This window comes from Mytilus edulis, chromosome 3, assembly GCF_963676685.1.
Source record: "Mytilus edulis chromosome 3, xbMytEdul2.2, whole genome shotgun sequence".
NCBI classification, from domain to species: Eukaryota; Metazoa; Mollusca; class Bivalvia; order Mytilida; family Mytilidae; genus Mytilus; species Mytilus edulis.
Genome location: NC_092346.1, coordinates 25,408,877 through 25,429,623, shown reverse-complemented (window position 1 = coordinate 25,429,623; position 20,747 = coordinate 25,408,877). Strand labels below are relative to the sequence as shown.

General features: G+C 32.0%; 2 protein-coding genes across 3 annotated transcripts in view; one reads left to right on the top strand and one right to left on the bottom strand.

The window, feature by feature from the left end:
* Nucleotides 1-241: 241 nt before the first annotated feature.
* Nucleotides 242-7,530, bottom strand: LOC139516054 (BTB/POZ domain-containing protein 17-like). Of its 2 annotated transcripts, none has more exons than XM_071305868.1 (3): nucleotides 7,295-7,530; nucleotides 4,097-4,434; nucleotides 242-2,791 (listed from the first exon to the last, which is right to left on the bottom strand). In XM_071305868.1, the coding sequence occupies exons 2-3, from the start codon at nucleotides 4,427-4,429 to the stop codon at nucleotides 1,700-1,702; spliced, it is 1,425 nt and encodes a 474-aa protein (XP_071161969.1). In that variant the 5' UTR covers nucleotides 4,430-4,434; nucleotides 7,295-7,530; the 3' UTR covers nucleotides 242-1,699. The 2 variants fall into 2 exon arrangements, with proteins under 2 accessions (XP_071161969.1, XP_071161968.1); XM_071305867.1 differs by having other exon boundaries at nucleotides 7,201-7,319.
* Nucleotides 7,301-20,747, top strand: part of LOC139516056 (serine--tRNA ligase, mitochondrial-like) — a 28,446-nt gene continuing 14,999 nt past the window's right edge. Inside the window, exons 1-8 of the mRNA XM_071305869.1 lie at nucleotides 7,301-7,344; nucleotides 8,846-8,952; nucleotides 13,228-13,399; nucleotides 15,519-15,554; nucleotides 16,676-16,753; nucleotides 17,729-17,783; nucleotides 18,358-18,421; nucleotides 18,925-19,078. Coding sequence (XP_071161970.1) covers nucleotides 8,849-8,952; nucleotides 13,228-13,399; nucleotides 15,519-15,554; nucleotides 16,676-16,753; nucleotides 17,729-17,783; nucleotides 18,358-18,421; nucleotides 18,925-19,078 — 663 coding nt within the window. The 5' untranslated portion in view covers nucleotides 7,301-7,344; nucleotides 8,846-8,848. The remainder of the gene's footprint in view (nucleotides 7,345-8,845; nucleotides 8,953-13,227; nucleotides 13,400-15,518; nucleotides 15,555-16,675; nucleotides 16,754-17,728; nucleotides 17,784-18,357; nucleotides 18,422-18,924; nucleotides 19,079-20,747) is intronic.

Sequence of the window (20,747 nt, the reverse complement as noted above, 5' to 3'; positions counted from 1 at the left end):
TATCTAAAGATTCGGCATCAATGAGGTAAAAAACTGTGTTCCTATCATGAGCCTATACTGTTATCAACTTATTAGATGCTGTTTCCGTAGTTTGCAAAACAAATTCAAACTTTATCATGAAAATACTTTAAATCTTATATCCTAGGTTACTTAATGATCACATGGTCAATAAGGATACACAGTCCTTGAATATAAACAAAGTTACAATATAATACAAATATGAAAGTATTGAAGTGTACAGTTTCTTTTTTTCTTTTGAGTTAAGCCTGTTTACACTTGTTCAACAAAAATGTTATGATAGAATCAATCTATTCTTTGATTCTGTACAATTTTATTGTGTAACAATATGAAATTGAAACGTACATTTTTTTAATTTTTTTTTTTTTTTAAATATGATTCATTTTGTAAAAATTTTATAAATTGTTTTTTTTGGTAAATTTTATGCACATTTTCACAATATTATAACAATTACAAAAAAATAAATTAACAATTATAATGTAAATACAGGATATGTTCATCCATGATTTAAGAATTATATAAAGTGTTTGTCTCTCAGGTTATGGTTACATGGCCAACCAACATGAAGAAATGAAACACATACAATTTTTTATCAAATTCAGTGAGACAATCATATCAATTTACTGACAAAAAAACATATGGTAATGTTGTTATAGCGATGAAAAGAAACCTGTCTAAAATAAATACCACTGGGACTGAACACTTTTTTATAACATTAAAAAAGTTGAATGAACATATTTTAACATAAAAATATTCAGTTAACCAATTCCCAAAATGAATTTTTGTCCTTGTGAATTACACTATGCATTCTCTACCAACTCCATAGATATTTTTCCAAACAAAAACCTTAAAAGATGAGTGTTCATAACTTCCTATAAAAAATACATTTTCTAAAAGGATACATCTAAACATATTTTTACATTTCTCTTGGTTTAGAGTTTAGAAAGTAATACTTACTATAATAAATACTCAATGTAAAAATATTTTCCAGACAAAAATCATAACAATTTCATGTATAAGGGACTTCTAACTAAGGGCTGTTCAAGAATTCTACGATAGTTTGCATGGAAGGCACTTTTAAAGACTGCTACTACCAATTAATAGATATTTTCATTTTACTTATAATTATTACAAAATTTTAAGCAAAAATAAAGCCGTCATATTTTGTTAATTTGATTACCTCCCATGCACCCATCTGATAAGTTTTAGAACAGACCTAATAGTATCACAGTAACAATAATTATATATAACATGCATAAACAATATAACAATCAATAATTATAATGGTCCTGACTTAGGAGCTCTGCTTCTGAACTATTTGTTTCTAGTTCTTATCTTGCACGATTCTTATAAATATAGGAAGATGTATGTCTGGAATGTTTCATGATTAACATGATTAAAGTTAATATTTGCACCAATTTGCATGATAATGCATCAATCTTGTTTATCTGTGTCATTAGTAAAAGAATATTGCATGAGACACAAGATAAACATTATCAGGTGAACTGAAACCACTTTAACAGGAAATACTTCAAAAAAGACCATCACACACATAAATATTCCAGAAAATACAACTTTTTGTATAATTTGAAATAAAACTTTTGCGTACAAATGAAGAAAAGTGCTTTTAAATCAACATAAGTTCTAACACCTTTGAGACAATTATGTCCTATATCTATTCTTAATCTACTGGTTTCAGTGATATCTGTAAGATCAATTTATCCTCAACAAGGTAGGGAGAATTTGATTGTGCAAGCTCTCCTACTCCCACTTTCTTGTCCATTTCTGTATCAGCTGTGTACCTTGTTTTCGAGAAACTTTTCCTCCCAAAAACAGAATGAATTATCTCATCTTTTCCCACTATAGACAATAAATACTCAATTGGTCGTGGTTGGTCTAAGATCAGATTAGAATACAATATACATCTGAAGTCATCTGCATTTGAACTAAAGCCTTTTGGGAAGACTTTCAATTCCCAATCCCAAACTTGAACAGGAAGTGAGGATGCTCTTGTTGAAAATCTTTCACTGATCTCATTAAACCTCTGGCATGATGGGTAATGAATGACAAATCGTTTTTCCCATCGTAAATCTGTGTAATTTCTCAGCAGACAAGCAGGTGATGTAAAACATTTTTCATGTGCTCGTCCTGTCAATGTTAAAGCATGGTACTTATAAGCCAGTAAAAACGGCTTCTGAAATAGTTCTGGATGCTTCTGCACTATATCTGCTCTTTCAATCTCACACAATTGTTGAGGAGACATCATTGGAAACCTGATATATTTCACGATTTCCTGTAAGTTAGTTTCAAGGTTATCAAGCCGAGCTTGGTGCTGCGATGAAATCAGCCATTTTACAGCAGCTTTCCATAGTTCGTATTCATCTTTCACAATCAGATCTGAACTTCGTAAAAATTCCACCAATTGATCTCTGTCAAGAGTTATCCACTCTTGCTCCCACTCAACAGACCCAATTACCTCGTCCATTTTCTCCGCCAGAACATTGACACAGGAAGTAATCAGTTGCTTATGGTAACATTTTGTACCGTACTGGAACCACTGATGGAACACATCTTTCAATTGTAGCTTTGGGATGATAAAAGAGCATGCAAAGTTCGTACAAACCTGTCTAAGACTGGTAACATTGTATTTATCTGCTAGAATGAGGACAGGTAAGGTATTGTCCATGTTAAGTTTGATATGGCAACTGTATAAAAACTTTAGAAATCGTGGAAATACTTCAACACATTCATTTTCTTCTACCAATTCTACTTCCTGTGAAAAAAATTATAAATATTTTTGAAATAAGCTAGATGGCCTTAATCAAAATAAAAGTTCTTAAAACGAATTCATGTACAGTATGCACATCTGTCGCTTGTTTAAATCAATTAACAAAGTATTTAACATTGTGATGTATGCACAAACATTATTAATGACATACATGTACTACAATTATTTACATCATTTTGTTTGACACAAAGTCAATTAAAATATGCAGTCAATATATGTAAAGAAAATCATAGTTGCATGACTTACTTTACAAGATATTTTGGTTTGATTTTGGGTAAAAATATGTTAAAACTAAATTTTTTTATATCAAACATTATATCAATTTTTATTTCTTATATATCATGTATATCAAACATAACATCCAATTTTTACCCACATTTATGATGTTTTCTTTTTTTCTTCTTGTTTGTGTCGATCCAGAACACGGCTATCATTTTGGTGCAAAACACATCAAGTTGCATAATTTTAAAACACATTTTAGCAAGAAGTTCTTAAATATATGCTAAGTTCCTGAAACTTAAGATAACAAAGTAATACACAATCTCCTCAAATTTCCTATATTTATCATAAATGAACATGTACATCTTTTAACATCACTCTATATGAATAAGTTACGTATCATGTGTTAATTTGTAAGTGTTGTGAACAGGGGTCGAATTTAAGCTTTTTTGTGTACTGGCCAGCCGGACAAGTGGACTGAAAACTCTACTGGTCCGGCTCCAAATCTACTGGTCCTGTAAAAATGACCTTAATTTGACAAACACTAATATAAATTTTTCACATATTGTACAGTTCATTAAATTCCGATCTACTATATAATGCAACCATTCACGATCTTTTTCCCATGATTTTTGGTATTTGCGTTTCCTTTTGTCACTTTCGTATACTTTATTTTGATCTTCCTTTTGATTTTCAGTTATCTTAATTTCTTTGTCCGGCGGTTTAACTCCTTCCAAAAATTTCCACATTTTATATTGTTGTGAAGGACGCTCACCCGAGATATTAATTAACTTGATCAATTGTAATACCCCCCAGTACCGTGTAATTGATTTCACAGGTAAATTGTTTTGTAAACAAACGGAGATTGCGATGCAATCAGTGATTTTTATTGACAAATTTCTACTGGTCCGCCGGACCACCAGCTGACAAAATCTACTGGTCCGACGCAAATTTTACTAGTCCCGGACTACCGGACTAGCGCTAATTTCGACCCCTGGTTGTGAAACTCAGCTTACTTGAATGAGTTTTTCAACAACTCAGAATCCAACCAAGTATTATATTTATAAATACCTTTTTCTCACTGTTACTCCAGTCTTCACTAAGCATCCTTTCAAACACATCACTACACTGAACCAGTATAAATTTATGTGCATAAAACTTGTTGCCTCCAACTGTAAGGATAATATCACTCAGTGCTTCATTGTTGAAAAATTTGGTCTGTTTCGTCAAAACTTGCCGCTCATTTCCATAACAGTCAATCCCCTCTGGACTCGACAAACTTAGCGTGGAAGGAGACGACTTTAGGGAGACATTTAATAATGATTGGCTGGAGCTTTCACTATGGTCTGCTTGTGGCTGAACTGGTTGTAAAGACAGCTGTTGTATATTAGGTGGAGAAGCCATTCTACCTGAAATAAATGGTAAATATTGAGCATTATGACAAAATCAGCTGTTTACACTCCTTTCAAAATATATGTTAAAATAAAATTGTTTAAATTTGGTACCAAATTTATTAACAACCTTAAATTCTTTTTTACAAAATTGATTGATCACATTGAAAATTGAGTTGATCCAAAATAATACACTAATCAAAAAATACTTTTATGCATGGTAAATCTATTATAGATTATCTCAAATAAGTTTTTCTAATATGAAGCTTTTCTTTTTCAAAGTCATGATCTAATCCCAAAGAACATGAGGTGCATGTTCATGATGTGTGTAACATCACTATTAAAATGTTAACATCATTTGTATTTTGAACACAATGATGATCATTATGGAATAGTATACAGATATTAATAAATAAAATGCCTAACCATAATAAAATGAGTTTATAGAAAGCCATGAAAAAAATGATTATTATTTAAAAGTTAACCCATTTCTGTAAATGGACCGAACAAATTAAAGCACATAGTGGTTAATTAGAAAAAAACTGAGTTTACAACAATGAAATTAGCTTTCAACTTATTCATGTTATTTGGGCAGAAAACTAAAAGCAGTGACAAAAAATTGATCACCATGGTGTAAAAATAAAATTAAACCTGTAACGTTTTAGATGTTCAAAAAAAAAATATCAACCTCAACATTGATACCATGGTTACCAAATGATTTGGTCTTGTTAAAGATATAGTATGTTATTGTGTATGTGAAATATAAATAAACAAATGTGATAAACAAATCAGTTTTCCCAGTTTTTACTAGGAAAACTGTTAAGATAAAATTGAGAATATGTCAAACAACCCAATCATAGAGCAGACAACAGCCGAAGGCCACCAATGGGTCTTCAATGCAGCGAGAAACCCCCACACCCGGAGAAAATGTATTGATTTACAAGATAAAGCTAATTTCATGTATCTAAGTGAAAAAATATCAAAGGTACAATACAGAAATTGGACGAATATGCCATTGAAACATTAGCTTGTACTTCATTACATGTAACAGTATTCGTCCATACCAATTTTAATCAAATTAAGTTGTCTTCCAGATTTTTTGGAAAATTTAGTGTTCACCCCAAGAACCAGTTTGGCCATAACATAACAATTTCAAGTTTATTTACAATTTACACAGTGTGTATATGTTAAGTATGTTTAATGAAGATATGTTCCCATAGTTTAGCACTTTATTCATTATAGGTTGAAAAATACAGGCAAAGTTTAGATGTTTATGAAGTGTCCTATATTTTGGCTTTAGTGGAACCTTAATACAAAAGTTCTATACTGATCTGAGACTGAGGTCTTAATTACGCCTGATCAAAATTATGCATTCTCCTTATATAAATTTGCATGTCTTTGCATAATAATACTAGTTAAATTGTGTTTTTACCAGACCTTTAAATCTAAGTTATAGTGTTATGGGATAAAAGTTCATTTATAATAATATAAGTTTTAGAAGAAAGAAATGTGTTGGAATATATTATTGGCACTGGCTAAAATGTACATGGAAATGTAACAAATAATAAAAATATTGTTGTTACATTGGAGACTAATAGCAGGGATGCAAGGTTTGGTAAGGAACGGATTAATTATGAATGTAACAATTATTATTGAGTCTGCGGTTACATTTCGTTATTGTTACATTAATTCGCTTCAATGTACGCTGGGACTAGTAATATCAGAGACATTTAATTGAATTATATGTCTCTGGTAACATGGGTAATACGAATAAAATAAAACTTGAAAACTTTTTTTTAAATTAACAAAATTGCGGACAATTTTTTATATTTTTATTTGCAATTTTACAGTTTCTACAAATCCAATATGTTGTTTTTGGGAGCATGTTTTAGTTCGACGAATCCTGGTGAAACCAAGCATCACTCAAATGAATGATGCAGCAATATGCACATCTGTTTTTGATACTGTACAATTCCCTTCTGTATTATACTTTTTAAAGTTAAAGAAACTACAATATTTTTTTACTCTTGCAGTCAAGGATTTGTATATAAAAATCCTTGTTGTGAGGTTTATATTTTCGTCCAATTTGTTTTGTTGGAAGCATATATATATATGTGTGAGGTACCATATCAAAACTTAGAATAGCTTAAAACCCCAATAAAACATAAAAAACAAGTCATTTGTGAAAGCAATTTGCCGACATGTTGAACCTGGTGGAATCTGTGTTTTCATTTTCAAAGTCCAGATATTTTGTGATAGTAATTTCATTCTTATTGCCAATAAAAATAAGCAACACAACAATAGAACATTTAAGTTTAATTAATCTAGCCTACATTAAAGTGCATTAATAATGTTATAATAACGCAATGTAACAGTAGACCCAATTATTATCGATACTTCATAATTAATGGGATCCTTACCCAACCCTGTATTCAGGCAATTAGTCTCCAATGTAACCATAATATTTTTATTGATGTTACATTTCCATGTAACCGTAGCCAAGGTAGCCAGTGCCTATATAATTTATTTTTATCGGAACAAAAAATATCAAGTAACAGTATTTGTTCCCAACAAAATAAAGGATATAGATCATAAGTTACAAAAGGAAAATATATTATAACATCATTTATCAAAAAGTTTTCAGAGAAACTCTTGCAAAGGATCAAAATATAAACAGATATGTATGGGCCTGATGGGTGAGGTGGAATGTTACATTATACGTATACAAATATTTATTAATATAGACTTTCAACGTCAGTTTTTTTTCCAAGCATCTCATTGTACCTAATCAAATTACTGTCTTTGTATTGTGTGACAATCTCCTAAATTTATATTATTTCATTATTATTTTACTGCAAATTTCTTTGTCCAAATTTACCGGAAGTGCCGCATTTATCTCCCTTTGAAGCACTGTGGAGAAGGATTCAAGTGTGTTTTTGTTACTTCGTACGCTCTTCACCTCCTATAGTGTTTAAATCCTTAAATATTTAGCATTTTGTTTCCATATTTATAACAATAGTAACTGAGGAATAGCCACAAAAACCTCACAATCCCAGATTTGAAGGAAAAGATGAAAGGTTTGACTAAAAACCATTTAAAAAGTTTTTAGGGTCTATAGAATTACCAAAAAGTACACCAAAACACAGAAAACCTAATAATCATAAAACGTATGTTTTTAAAAGTGAAAAAAATTGTTACTTATTCAAATTGAATTACCTTTTAAACAATAGCATAACACAAATTATCTTAAGCCACGTTGGAAAAGTGATTGTTGTTTGGGTCAAAAAGTTCAAGCGGCCAGGATTAGCGATAAGGTGTATTACAGAAGTAGGAAATACAGATAGGGGTCTCATACACCTTATCGCTATTCCCGGCTGACCTTGCCGCTTGATAGGACAAAAAGCGATGAGCTGTATTTGGGGGGGTGCCTGATCACAGATCCCATTTATAGTTTAATGAAAATCCCATATCCCGCTTCTCTTTGCCATAATTGCGCATATTATTTCCCATGTCCGGCCAAACTTCATTTCCTGTTTTCAGGCTTTAATATTCGACTATCATGTGTCAGGTTTTATGAATAATCCGCCAATCCCATGTCATGCTTAGACCCCAATGAGACCCACCAGATACAGATACACCCATGTGAAGTTTTTTTTGTCCCCCTGTTATAAAGTTTGGGTTTTCTATATATGTCCATGGTCCTTGACCTCATTTTCATAGTTCAGTGCTGCTCGAATAAAAAGTAAAATAACAAAATTTTATACCAAACCCTGAGGTCTCATTGGGGGACCCGGGGTTCTGATCCCAGATCCTCCCGCTTACTCATGTTACTGTTTTGTCAGATTCCTGTTTCCCGCTTACACTATGTACGTAAGCAATTCTCATTTTATTGTAATTTCCTGTGTCCCACTAGACCTCATTTCCCGTTTTCATGGCACAATAATTTGCATTTTATGTGTCACGCTTACAAAAAAACAGCAATCTCACTTCACGCTTAGACCCCAATGAGTAGATATAGGAAGATGTTGTGTGATGCCAATGAGACAACTCTCCATCCAAATAACAATTTATAAAAGTAAACCATTATAGGTCAATGTACATGTATAACCCACTTCATGGTACTGCAGGCATTTTCTTTTGTAGAATTTTTTGGAAGTAGCAGTTTCATCTTTCCTTGACCTTATTTTTATGGTTCAGTGGAAAATGTTTTCACTCTCTGATACTATAAGCAATAGGGCCTTGATGTGTGTATGGAATGATTTAAAGATGAACATGTCAGACTGACACTGACAGATTTGATCTGAACTTGACCTCATTTTCCAAGTGGACTCTTAATTAATTTATTTCATTTTTTAAGCTTATAAATGGTTTTCATTGTAAACATTTTATTATTTTATAACATGTATAATAAATTAATTTTAATTTCTAGAAAATGGCCAGCTTTGGATTGAGGGTTGTATGCCAACAATGTAGATGCCATCAGCTTAACAGATTAAAAGGGAGCAGACATTTATCTTCTATTACTTACAGCCACAGGTAAGGCTTATACCCTGTAAAAGGAATTTTTGTGTAGTTCAGTCTCAGTGATGTATTAGTGGCGGATCCAGAACTTTTCATAAGGGGGGCCCACTGACTGACCTAAGGGGATGGCCGCTTCAGACATGCTTCAGTGATTCCCTATATAATCAACCAAATTTTTCCCACAAAAGTCCCCCCCCCCCTGGATCCACTTATGTGCATATTGTGATTTCATTAACAGTTATGAGACTTCTGACATTTGGTCTCTGATGAAGAGTCTCAGTGGCAATCATATATCTTCTTGGATTTTTTTTAACAAACTTGTGCAAGTTAGATTATGAAATTTATAAAGTATGATATTAGCCTTTTTGGACTTAATAAAGCTAAACTTATTCAGGTTGCATTATGATCACAGGATTAAGGAAATTTTAAGTATCTTTAAACAGATTTATAGTGAAACATAACTCAATAATTAACCATGAAAATTTGTATGATGCTATAGAACATTATCAAATTCTATCTTTAGGTGTTGTTTAAATGTATTAAAACTAGATACATAACATTTTCACTATTTATCACAAATACACGAATCCTTTCTTTTAGGGTCTTGTTCATATTTTTGTTGATAAGACTTCGTGAGGAAAAATGGCATGATATCTCATCTAACTTGTAGAAGTCAGTTTTTGTTTAAAAATAATGGGAGGTAACTCATGACACCAAATATTCTAATTAGTCATGAAATTCTGACTTGTATGTGTCAAAGCTCTGACTGATTAATAACTGTTGGATACACATTTTGTGTGGATTTCATTCAACACATCTACATTGCAACAACAAAATGTTTTTTGACATCTTGAAGCATTGTAATTTTTATAGGACCACAAAAAAATTTAAAAGATTAATCGTACATTGGTATCACGTTGTCATCAGCGCCAGCGACATCCGAAAACAGACAGAAATCAATGAAATAACACAAGGTTTATAACCACTAAAGGAAGGTTGGGATTGATTTTGGTTATGATCCCAACTGTTTAGGAATTAGGGGCCAAAAAAAAGGGGCCCAAATAAGTTTTTTTGTAGTTTCCAGACAATAACTTGTGTTAAAGTGTATGAATATCTCTGAAATTATACTACAAGTTTCCATACAACAAAGGGATGGTTAGGATTGACTATGGGGGGTAATAGCTCAAACCATTTTGGAATTTGAGGCCAAAATAAAGGGAAAAACAAGGTTTTATTTTTGGTTGAAGGACAATTAAGACAATTTAAAAGCAGTCTAAGGGATGTAATCCAATCTAAATTTAAAACAACAATGTTTGATTACCTCCCTTACACTACTTGTAAATTATGTATTAAGAAATGATGATTGTCTTGAGGTGATTAGCTGTCAATTTATTTTTAAGAGTTACTATTAACTAATATTAATTTTAGCCATGACTATGAATGAGGGGGGATAGGACCTTTACAGGACTCCAGGATCAGGTGTTTTTAAGCTCAGGATTTCGGGATTGACCCTTTCTGGTTCCGGGAATTCTTTTTGGAATTTCGAATGTCGGGATTTAAATTTATCTAAATTAGGGATTTCGTGTTTTTAAGCCCAGGATTTCGGGATCAGGACCCTCCTACCCCCCTCATGAATGTCATTTTATATTTTAAGACTTGTATGGTGTATTTAAAAGGGTAATTAAAATAATTATGTTTGCAAACTTTATTAGAAATTTGAATTGAATATATGATTATAACTTCAGGGAATAATTTTTTTGGGGGAATAAGGGAAAGGGGAAGGTGAAAAAAGAATTGAGGGGGGGGGGGGGGACTATTTTTTCTTATTTCAGATTTCAGAAATTATAAAACAGAATTTCTTCAAAACTTTTTTTGGGGGGTTAATATTCAACAGGATAGTGTATTGAGAAAAAAAACCAGGGTCAATTTTATTGAGGGGAGGAGGTGGTCAAATCGCAACAGCATAGTGTATTGCATAAAAGCAAAAAAAAAATGAATATAAATTCAAATCATATAACCAATTTTTAGCTCACCTGGCCCAAAGGGCCAAGTGAGCTTTTCCCATCACTTGGCGTCCGGCGTCGGCGTCGTCGTCGTCCGTCGTCCGTCGTCCGTCGTCGTTAACTTTTACAAAAATCTTCTCCTCTGAAACTACTGGGCCAAATTAAACCAAACTTGGCCACAATCATCATTGGGGTATCTAGTTTAAAAAATGTGTGGCGTGACCCGGCCAACCAACCAAGATGGCAGCATGGCTAAAAATAGAACATAGGGGTAAAATGCAGTTTTTGGCTTATAACTCAAAAACCAAAGCATTTAGAGCAAATCTGACATGGGGTAAAATTGTTTATCAGGTCAAGGTCTATCTGCCCTCAAATTTTCAGATTAATCCGACAACCAGTTATTGGGTTGCTGCCCCTGAACTGGTAATTTTAGGGAATTTTTGCTGTTTTTGGCTATTATCTTGAATATTATTATAGATAGAGATAAACTGTAAACAGCAATAATGTTCAGCAAAGTAAGATTTACAAATAAGTCAACATGACCAAAATAGTCAGTTGACCCCTTTAGGAGTTATTGACCTTTATAGTCAATTTTTAACCATTTTTCGTAAATCTTAGTAATCTTTTACAAAAATCTTCTCCTCTGAAACTACTGGGCCAAATTAATCCAAACTTGGCCACAATCATCTTTGGGATATTTTGTTTAAAAAATGTGTGGCGTGACCTGGCCAACCAACCAAGATGGACGCCATGGCTAAAAATAGAACATAGGGGTAAAATGCAGTTTTTGGCTTATAACTCAAAAAACCAAAGCATTTAGAGCAAATCTGACATGCGGTAAAAGTGTTTATCAGGTCAAGATCTATCTGTCCTGAAATTTTCAGATGAATCGGACAACCTGTTGTTGGGTTGCTGCCCCTGAATTGGTAATTTTAAGGAAATTTTGCTGTTTTTGGTTATTATCTTGAATATTATTATAGATAGAGATAAACTGTAAACAGCAATAATGTTCAGCAAAGTAAGATTTACAAATAAGTCAGCATGACCATAATGGTCAGTTGACCCCTGAAGGAGTTATTGCCCTTTATAGTCAATTTTTAACCATTTTTTCGTAAATCTTAGTCATCTTTTACAAAAATCTTCTTCTCTGTAACTACTGGGCCAAATTAAACTAAACTTGGCCACAATCATTATTTGGTAACTTGTTTAAAAAATGTGTGGCGTGACCTGGCCAATCAACCAAAATGGCTGCCACGGCTAATAATAGAACATAGGGGTAAAATGCAGTTTTTGGCTTATAACTCAAAAACCGAAGCATTAAGAGAAAATCTGACAGGGTTTAATTGTTTATCAGGTCAATATCTATCTTCCCTGATGTTTTCACATGGATCAGACAACCCGTTGTTAGCTTACTGTCCTGAATTGGTAATTTTAAGGAAATTTTTCCGTTTTTTGTTTTTTGTTATTATCTTGAATATTATTATAGATAGAGATAAACTGTATACAGCAATAACGTTCAGCAAAACAAGATCTACAAATAAGTTTCACATGACCAAAATAGTCAATTGACCACTTAAGGAGTTATTGACCTTTATAGTTAATTTTTTAACATTTTTCATAAATTTTTGTAAATTTTTAGAAAATATTTTCCATTGTAATTACTGGGCCAAGTTCATTATAGATAGAGATAATTGTAGCAACAAGAATGTTCAGTAAAGTAAGATCTACAAACACATCACTATCACCAAAACACAATTATGTCATGAATTTATCCGTGTCCATTTAATATGCACAAGACCAAGGTGAGCGACACAGGCTCTTTAGAGCCTCTAGTTAAGTTCTATGACTATAGTTATTCTGTGGCAGACACCTATTATGTGTCAAATATTTAATTACAATCCAAATTCAAACCTGTATCAAGCGTGAATATTGTGTCCATTTTGGTCCCAATTTTTCAGGGTTGGACATCTGCAGTCATATCCAGCTGCACTCAGTGAAGCAATTTATTGTTCATGTTAACACAAAAGCAAGACCAGAGTACAACATTAGCATTTTTATGATCACAATTGAACTAATGTGACAATGATAACCTCCTCAAAAATAAATCAATGTTAAAAAATAGAGCAGCAACATAATTAAAGTAAAGATAATTTGTACAGCCACGTTTTCCTCTTTGGATATGAATGCCAGGGAATACTCAGTTTAACCCTTCTTGCACTTTGCTTCTGTCGATTGGTCTATTGATTTCATTTTAGTTAGTTGTTTATTTTTGTATTTTTTCCATCAGACTGGTGCAGAAAAAAAAACAAAACCAAAACCAAGGAGTCAGCCCATGGAATTCACCTTTAGTTATAAAAACGCCAGAATTTGATTGGAGTTTTCTTTGTGACACAAATAATTTGTCACAAATAAAGGATAATATAGAAAAAAGGAAAGGAGTAGGTGACATAGAAAAATTGGTAAGATGTTTCTGTTATTTGATGTACAATATTAATACAGACTGATATTTAAAAAATTAGAATTATAAGTTTACCCTTAAGCTCATGTAGTACAAGTGTTTCAGTAACATCTTTTTCTTGCAACGGTTATTTTGTTAATTTTAATTTTGAATAAAGCTATTTGAACATTTGATTAAAAAGAAAATTCAGTATTGCTTATGTAAATCGGTCCACTCACAGTGAATTTTCATATATTTACTCAATTTCTGCCTTAGTTTTTATACGACTGCAAAAATTGAATTTTTTTTGTAGTATATTGGTATCACGTTGGCGTCAGCGTCGTCGTCGTTGTCATCCAAATACTTTTGGTTTTCGCACTATAACTTTAGTTTAAGTAAATAGAAATCTATGAAATTTAAACACAAGGTTTATGACCACAAAAGGAAGATTGGGCTTGATTTTGGAAGTTTTGGACCCAACGGTTTAGGAATTAGGGGCCAAAAAGGGCCCAAATAAGCATTTTCTTGGTTTTCGCACTATAACTTTAGTTTAACTTTAAGTAAATAGAAATCTATGAAATTTTGACACAAGGTTTATGACCACAAAAGGAAGGTTGGGATTGATTTTGGGAGTTATGGTTCCAACTGTTTAGGAATTAGGGGCCAAAAAAGGGGCTAAAAAAAGCATTATTCTTGGTTTTTGCACAATAACTTTAGTATAAGTAAATAGAAATCAATGAAATTTAAACACAAGGTTTATGAACACAAAAGGAAGGTTGGGATTGATTTTGGGAGTTGACATCTCAACAGTTTAGGAATAAGGGGCCAAAAAGGGGCCCAAATAAGCATTTTTCCTGGTTTTTGCACCATAACTATAGTATAAGTAGATAGAAATCTATGAAATTTAAACACAAGGTTTATGACCATAAAAGGAAGGTTGGGATTGATTTTGGGAGTTTTCGTCCCAACAGTTTAGGAATAAGGGCCCAAAGGGTCCAAAATTAAACTTTGTTTGATTCCATCAAAAATTGAATAATTGGGGTACTTTGATATGCCGAATCTAACTGTGCATGTAGATTCTTAATTTTTGGTCCCGTTTTCAAATTGGTCTACATTAAGGTCCAAAGGGTCCAAAATTAAACTTAGTTTGATTTTAACAAAAATTGAATCCTTGGGGTTCTTTGATATGCTGAATATAAAAATGTACAGAGATTTTTTATTATTGGCCCAGGTTTCAAGTTGGTCCAAATCGGGGTCCAAAATCAAACTTTGTTTGATTTCATTAAAAATTGAATAATTGGGGTTCTTTGATATGCCAAATCTAACTGTGTATGTAGATTCTTAATTTTTTGTCCTGTTTTCAAATTGGTCTACATTAAAGTCTAAAGGGTCCAAAATTAAACTAAATTTGATTTTAACAAAAATTGAATTCTTGGGCTTCTTTGATATGCTGAATCTAAACATGTACTTAGATTTTTGATTATGGGCCCAGTTTTCAAGTTGGTCCAAATCAGGATCCAAAATTATTATATTAAGTATTGTGCAATAGCAAGAAATTTTCAATTGCACAGTATTCAGCAATAGCAAGAAATCTTCAATTGCACAGTATTGTGCAATAGCAAGAAATTTTCAATTGCACAGGATTGCGCAATACCAAGAAATCTTCAATTGCACAGAATTGTGCAATAGCAAGTATTTTCAATTGCACAGTATTGCACAATAGCAAGAAATATCTAATTGCACAATATTGCCCAATAGCAAGAAATTTTCAATTGGAGTTATCTTTCTTTGTCCAGAAAAGTAGTTGAATCAACTTAAATCATTGTTTTATACAATATACAATGTACATTACAGAATTTGTTTGACAAGTCAGGCAAAACATTTATCAGCCATATTTTTTGGTCTGAATATTGAAACACATTACTGGCAGAAATTATAAAATAGTCTATCTTTTTTATTTTTCCTGTTCAATAGAAAACCATACACTTTACCTGATATTTTCATGTTTTTTTAAGTTATTGGTAAAATTGTAAATAATGAGAAGACAATGTTAAGATAACAGATAATGTACAATGAAAATGTAATTTACAAATTCTTGTGATATGTTTTAAAATTAGTTTTATTATTTGGTTACATCACAGCAAGCTACATGGAAACAGCTCCAAGATGAAACTTCAGTAAGTATTTGTATTCATCTTTTCATAAAATTTGAAACTTATGTTGAGTATTTTAAAATTGATTTTTACATTAGGAATATAATATATAAAAAAAATAATGAGATTTGGTATCCTTGTCAATCAGACTAAAGGTCAAATGAAGTAGATGTAAGCAATTATAGGTTACCTTACAACCTTCAACTATGAAAAACACCATACTGTACAGTAAGTAAGTAAGTAAGTAAGTAAGTAATTTGTTTATTATAGTGTACATGTAGAGTCACTGATAAAAGACCCTGACATGATAAATGTGAAACCGTTACCCAAGACAACCACTGCTCCTGTCTAGAGACCAGCACACAAAGAATGTAGCAGGGTTAAACATATTTGAAGGCCCTATTCTCCCTCTAACCTTGTACAGTGGTGTAGCAGCACAATGCAAGAACAAACTTTGCAAAATAATGAAAAAATATTTGTGAATCAACAAAAAATCTTAAACACACAATTACAGGCTCTTGACTTGGAACAGGCACATAATGTGGTGGGGTTAAACATGTTTGTTCCTTAAATTTTATACCCTCACTCAAAAAACAGGGGCTGCATTGCATTCACCAGGTCTATCTCTCCATCAAATATTCAAGCCACACTTTTTTCATATCATACTGTACAGAATGATTTCATACAAGATCAGCAGATGGACAGGGGCTTATGACTGCTTTTCAGAACCGCCAAACACACACTTTCTGTTTGTTAATAGTTTGAATTTTCATTATGTTAAAAGAACTTTAAATTTTTTGTCACTTTTTTCTCTCGTACTATTTAACAAAAACTATATTTAACGAAGAACTTCATATTTAATGAAGAATGTAGTTTTGAACTGAACAGTAATATGTTGTAATATGTGAGAGTGTGATACTTTGATTTTTCAATATGTTAAATGAACTTAAAATTTTTGTCAACTTTTCTCAAGTATTTTAGAACAGGATATTAGTCTGCCGCCTAACAGTGATAAGGTTTAACATGTGAGAGCCTTTTGGAAATATCAGACAACTACTTTTCTGTTTTCTGATACTTTGAGTTATAATTGGGTGTATGCTTAGAATGACTACCTATGCATTGTTGATTTGTTAACCATTTTCCAGGACAGTAGAAAACAAGAACTTACCAATGAGCTGAACAAGTTAGCAGCAGATATACCAAACACAAGTTCACATTTGTCAGTAAGTATCATGGAAAGCACTACTATTGTACTACTCTTAGATAGTAGAAATATATGTATGCATGTATACCCTGCAAGTCTTCTGAGGTCATTTTAATGGTTAATTAGATGATGTCTAGAAATAAATACACACAAAATGCTGATACATATTATCAAGTCCTTGTATTGTTAATTGTTTATTTTAGTATTTTTGTAATTTGGATATATGTTTTAGTATATGATCAATTGGGATATACGTTTTAGTACATTATCAATTAAATATGATAATTTCAGTCAAATTGGTGAATATGAATTTGACAGCTAATGCCCCTTTAAGACTTGATTTATTGTATAGACTGTTGTTGGAGATTGTATGATGACCTCTAGAAGTCTTTATATTTGTGTTGTTGGGTTACTTTTTCACTAGAATATACATACATCTCTATTATTCATATTATGATTTAAATTTGCAAAATAAGTGTTTATGAATCATGAGAAAAATTACAGACTTAAAAATATCAAACAGTCTTTTTATATCACCTTTTCTGAAACAAAAATACAAAACAAAATTACCTTATTGTCAAAATGTATGTTTAGCCTCCTAATTACTTTAAAAAATGTACTTTACTGGCTCTTACAAAGTTAATTGGACCTAAACTCATTTGAAATCCACATTCCAAAAAGGGTCTTTTATTTTTAATCTGTATCATTGAACCTTTCAATCAATTTTCATCTCATAAGTCTTTTATTTCAACAAATTTCAAAAAAATCACAAGCCCTGCTTCAAGAATCTACAATATATCTCCATGAAAAAACATTTTCCACAGAAGAGACATCTCTTGCTTTAAATTTAAAGGTATAAAAAGTTGGTTTCTTTGTTCAAATCAAAAAGAAAATTGACAGTTAGACTAGACCACCAGTGGTCACCACCTTTTTGCCAAAATAATTGATATGTCCTGTTACATTATTGATAAACAAGCTGTTATTTTTTTCTAAGCCAGTTGGTGATGAATCTGAAGCAAAGCTTTTAGAAACACATGGTGAAAAGAAAGGTAAGTTACCTTAAAGTTACTGGAAATTTATACTTTCTCGAAACACATGTTGGAAAGAAAGGTAAGTTAAATAAAAGTTACTGAAAATGTCTACTTTTTCATGTTTATTTTCTTTATTTAAAAACATGAAAAAGTCTAGTGGTAGCATACTTGCCTTGTATTTTGGAGTTCATTTATTAGGTCAAATCTAGGACTTAGAACAAGTATTATTTCTTGTCTGCCCAGCACACATCATAATTTGTAACATTGAAGATTGATTTGCCCAGTGCAATGATTCTAGGTCATGTAAGATTTCTTCCTGTAGACTGTTACCAATCTCATTTGACAAATTTAATTTAGCACAAAGTAGGATATATTTGTTTAACATAAGAATGTACTTGACCAAAATATGCATGTTATATTTTCTGGTGAATTTTAAGAGCCAATCAACCAATCTGAAAATTGAATAGAAAAAAGAAATCATTTAATGTTTAAGTTGATATGAAATTCATTTATAAATTTTGGATATATTCTGACAGATTAGCTACTACATGGTTAAATTCCTTAAACAAAAGTTTGCATGTGATCATTTCAGAGTTTTCTTTCAAACCGAAGTCTTGTGTTCAAGTCGGAAGCAATTTAGGAGTACTCAGGACAGAGTAAGTTAATTTTCAAATTGTGTTTGATTTTCAATTGTGACTTATTTCTAATTAATAGATTTAACCTGATGGCTACAAAAATTTAGATAGATTCTATTTAAGAAAAGATTATCTCTGAGTCACTATATATTTGTTGTAATTCATTCATAATTATGATGGTTAGAAATCAATACACAGAACATATATTTTATAAGTACATTTATATAAACTCATTATAGATACCAGGATTAATATGCCAGAAGTGCATTTGGTCTACAAAAGACTCATCAGTGATGCTTGAAACAAACAAATTTAAAAAGGCCAAATAAAGTACGAAGTTGAAAAGCATTGAAGAGTGAAGACCCAAAATTCTGAATGGTTTTGCCAAATACAGCAAGGTGATATATTTCTGGACTATTCAATCTGAACAAGCAGAAGTAAATGCAGTTTCAAAACTTTTGTCTAACCAATCTTTCTTTAAATCATAACATATTACATAAATGGTCATATTGTCTTTGTTTCAGATATGTATCATTAACCACAGGAACAAGTACTTATTATTTCATTGGAGATTTAGCACAACTAGAGCAAGCATTAGTCCAGTATACATTACAGCATCTTATATCAAAAGGTTTTAATGTCGTCACTGTGCCTGATATTGTACATCCTGCAGTCATTGTAAGTTTCTAAATGATACTAATTCATGTGTGCACTAGATATGCTTTTGGGATAGGATTCATCTGCTATGCCAAGGCCGAAAGTTTGGAAATGCAAATACAATTTTTTTTTGGACACATCACAATCTAAAGGGCCTAGTCATAATAGACCAGAAGTTCCATAAGGAAGTTGCAACCTTTGGTAGTGTTCTAAGGCTCTCTTCACAAAAAATCTTACAACAAAACAACCTGACTAAAGAGCAGAAAACAGCCGAACTAGGCAGATTACCCCCTCAAGAAGTTACACTTCCCATCAATATTACTAGTTCAATGATAGCATTCTTTACACTTATCTTACTGTATGTAACTAAAATAACCTTCTTTACACCTATCTTACAGTATGTAACTAAAATAACCTGTATTATTAGCTCACCTGGCCTAAAAGGCCATGTGAGCTTTTCTCATCACTTGGCGTCCGTCGTCGTCGTCGTCGTCGTCGTTAACAATTTTTCAAACATCTTCTCCTCTGAAACTACTGAATGGATTTGAATGAAACTTAGCATGATTGTTCCTTAGATTATCCTGCACAAAGTGTGTGCTTTGATTTTTGATCCGTCAAAAAACATGGCCGCCGTTACTTAAAATAGAACATAGGGGTCAAATGCAGTTTTTGGCTTATATCTCAAAAACGAAAGCATTTAGAGCAAATCTGACATGAAGTAAAAATGTTCATTAGGTCAAGATCTATCAGCCCTGAAATTTTCAGATGAATCAAACAAACCATTGTTGGGTTGCTGCCACTTAATTGGTAATTTTAAGGAAATTTTGCAGTTTTTGGTCATTATCTTGAATATTATTATAGATAAAGATAAACTGTAAACAGCAAAAATGATCAGCAAAGTAAGATCTACAAATAAGTTGATATGACCAAAATTGTCAATTGACCCCTTAAGGGGTTATTGTCCTTTAAAATGACAATTTTTCACAATTTGTTCATCACATTTGCTAACTTTAAAAAATCTTCTCCTCTGAAACTACTGAATGGATTTGGATGAAACTTAGCATGATTGTTCCTTAGATTATCCTGCACAAAGTGTGTGCTTCGATTTTTGATCCGTCAAAAAACATGGCCGCTGTTACTTAAAATAGAACATAGGGGTCAAATGCAGTTTTTGGCTTATATCTCAAAAACGAAAGCATTTAGAGCAAATCTGACATGGGGTAAAAATGTTCATTAGGTCAAGATCTATCAGCCCTGACATTTTCAGATGAATCAAACAAACCATTGTTGAGTTGCTGCCACTTAATTGGTAATTTTAAGGAAATTTTGCAGTTTTTGGTCATTATCTTGAATATTATTATAGATAAAGATAAATTGTAAACAGCAAAAATGATCAGCAAAGTAAGATCTACAAATAAGTTAATATGACCAAAATTGTCAATTGACCCCTTAAGGGGTTATTGTCCTTTAATGACAATTTTTCACAATTTGTTCATCATATTTGCTAACTTTAAAAAATCTTCTCCTCTAAAACTACTAAACCAAATTCAACCAAACTTCAACTGAATGATCAGTAGGGTGTATAAAATAAAGTTTGTGCTTTATTTTTTATTTCGTCAAAAAACATGGCCGTCATGGCTAAAAATAGAACACAGGGTAAAATGCAGTTTTTGGCTTGTATCTCAAAAAC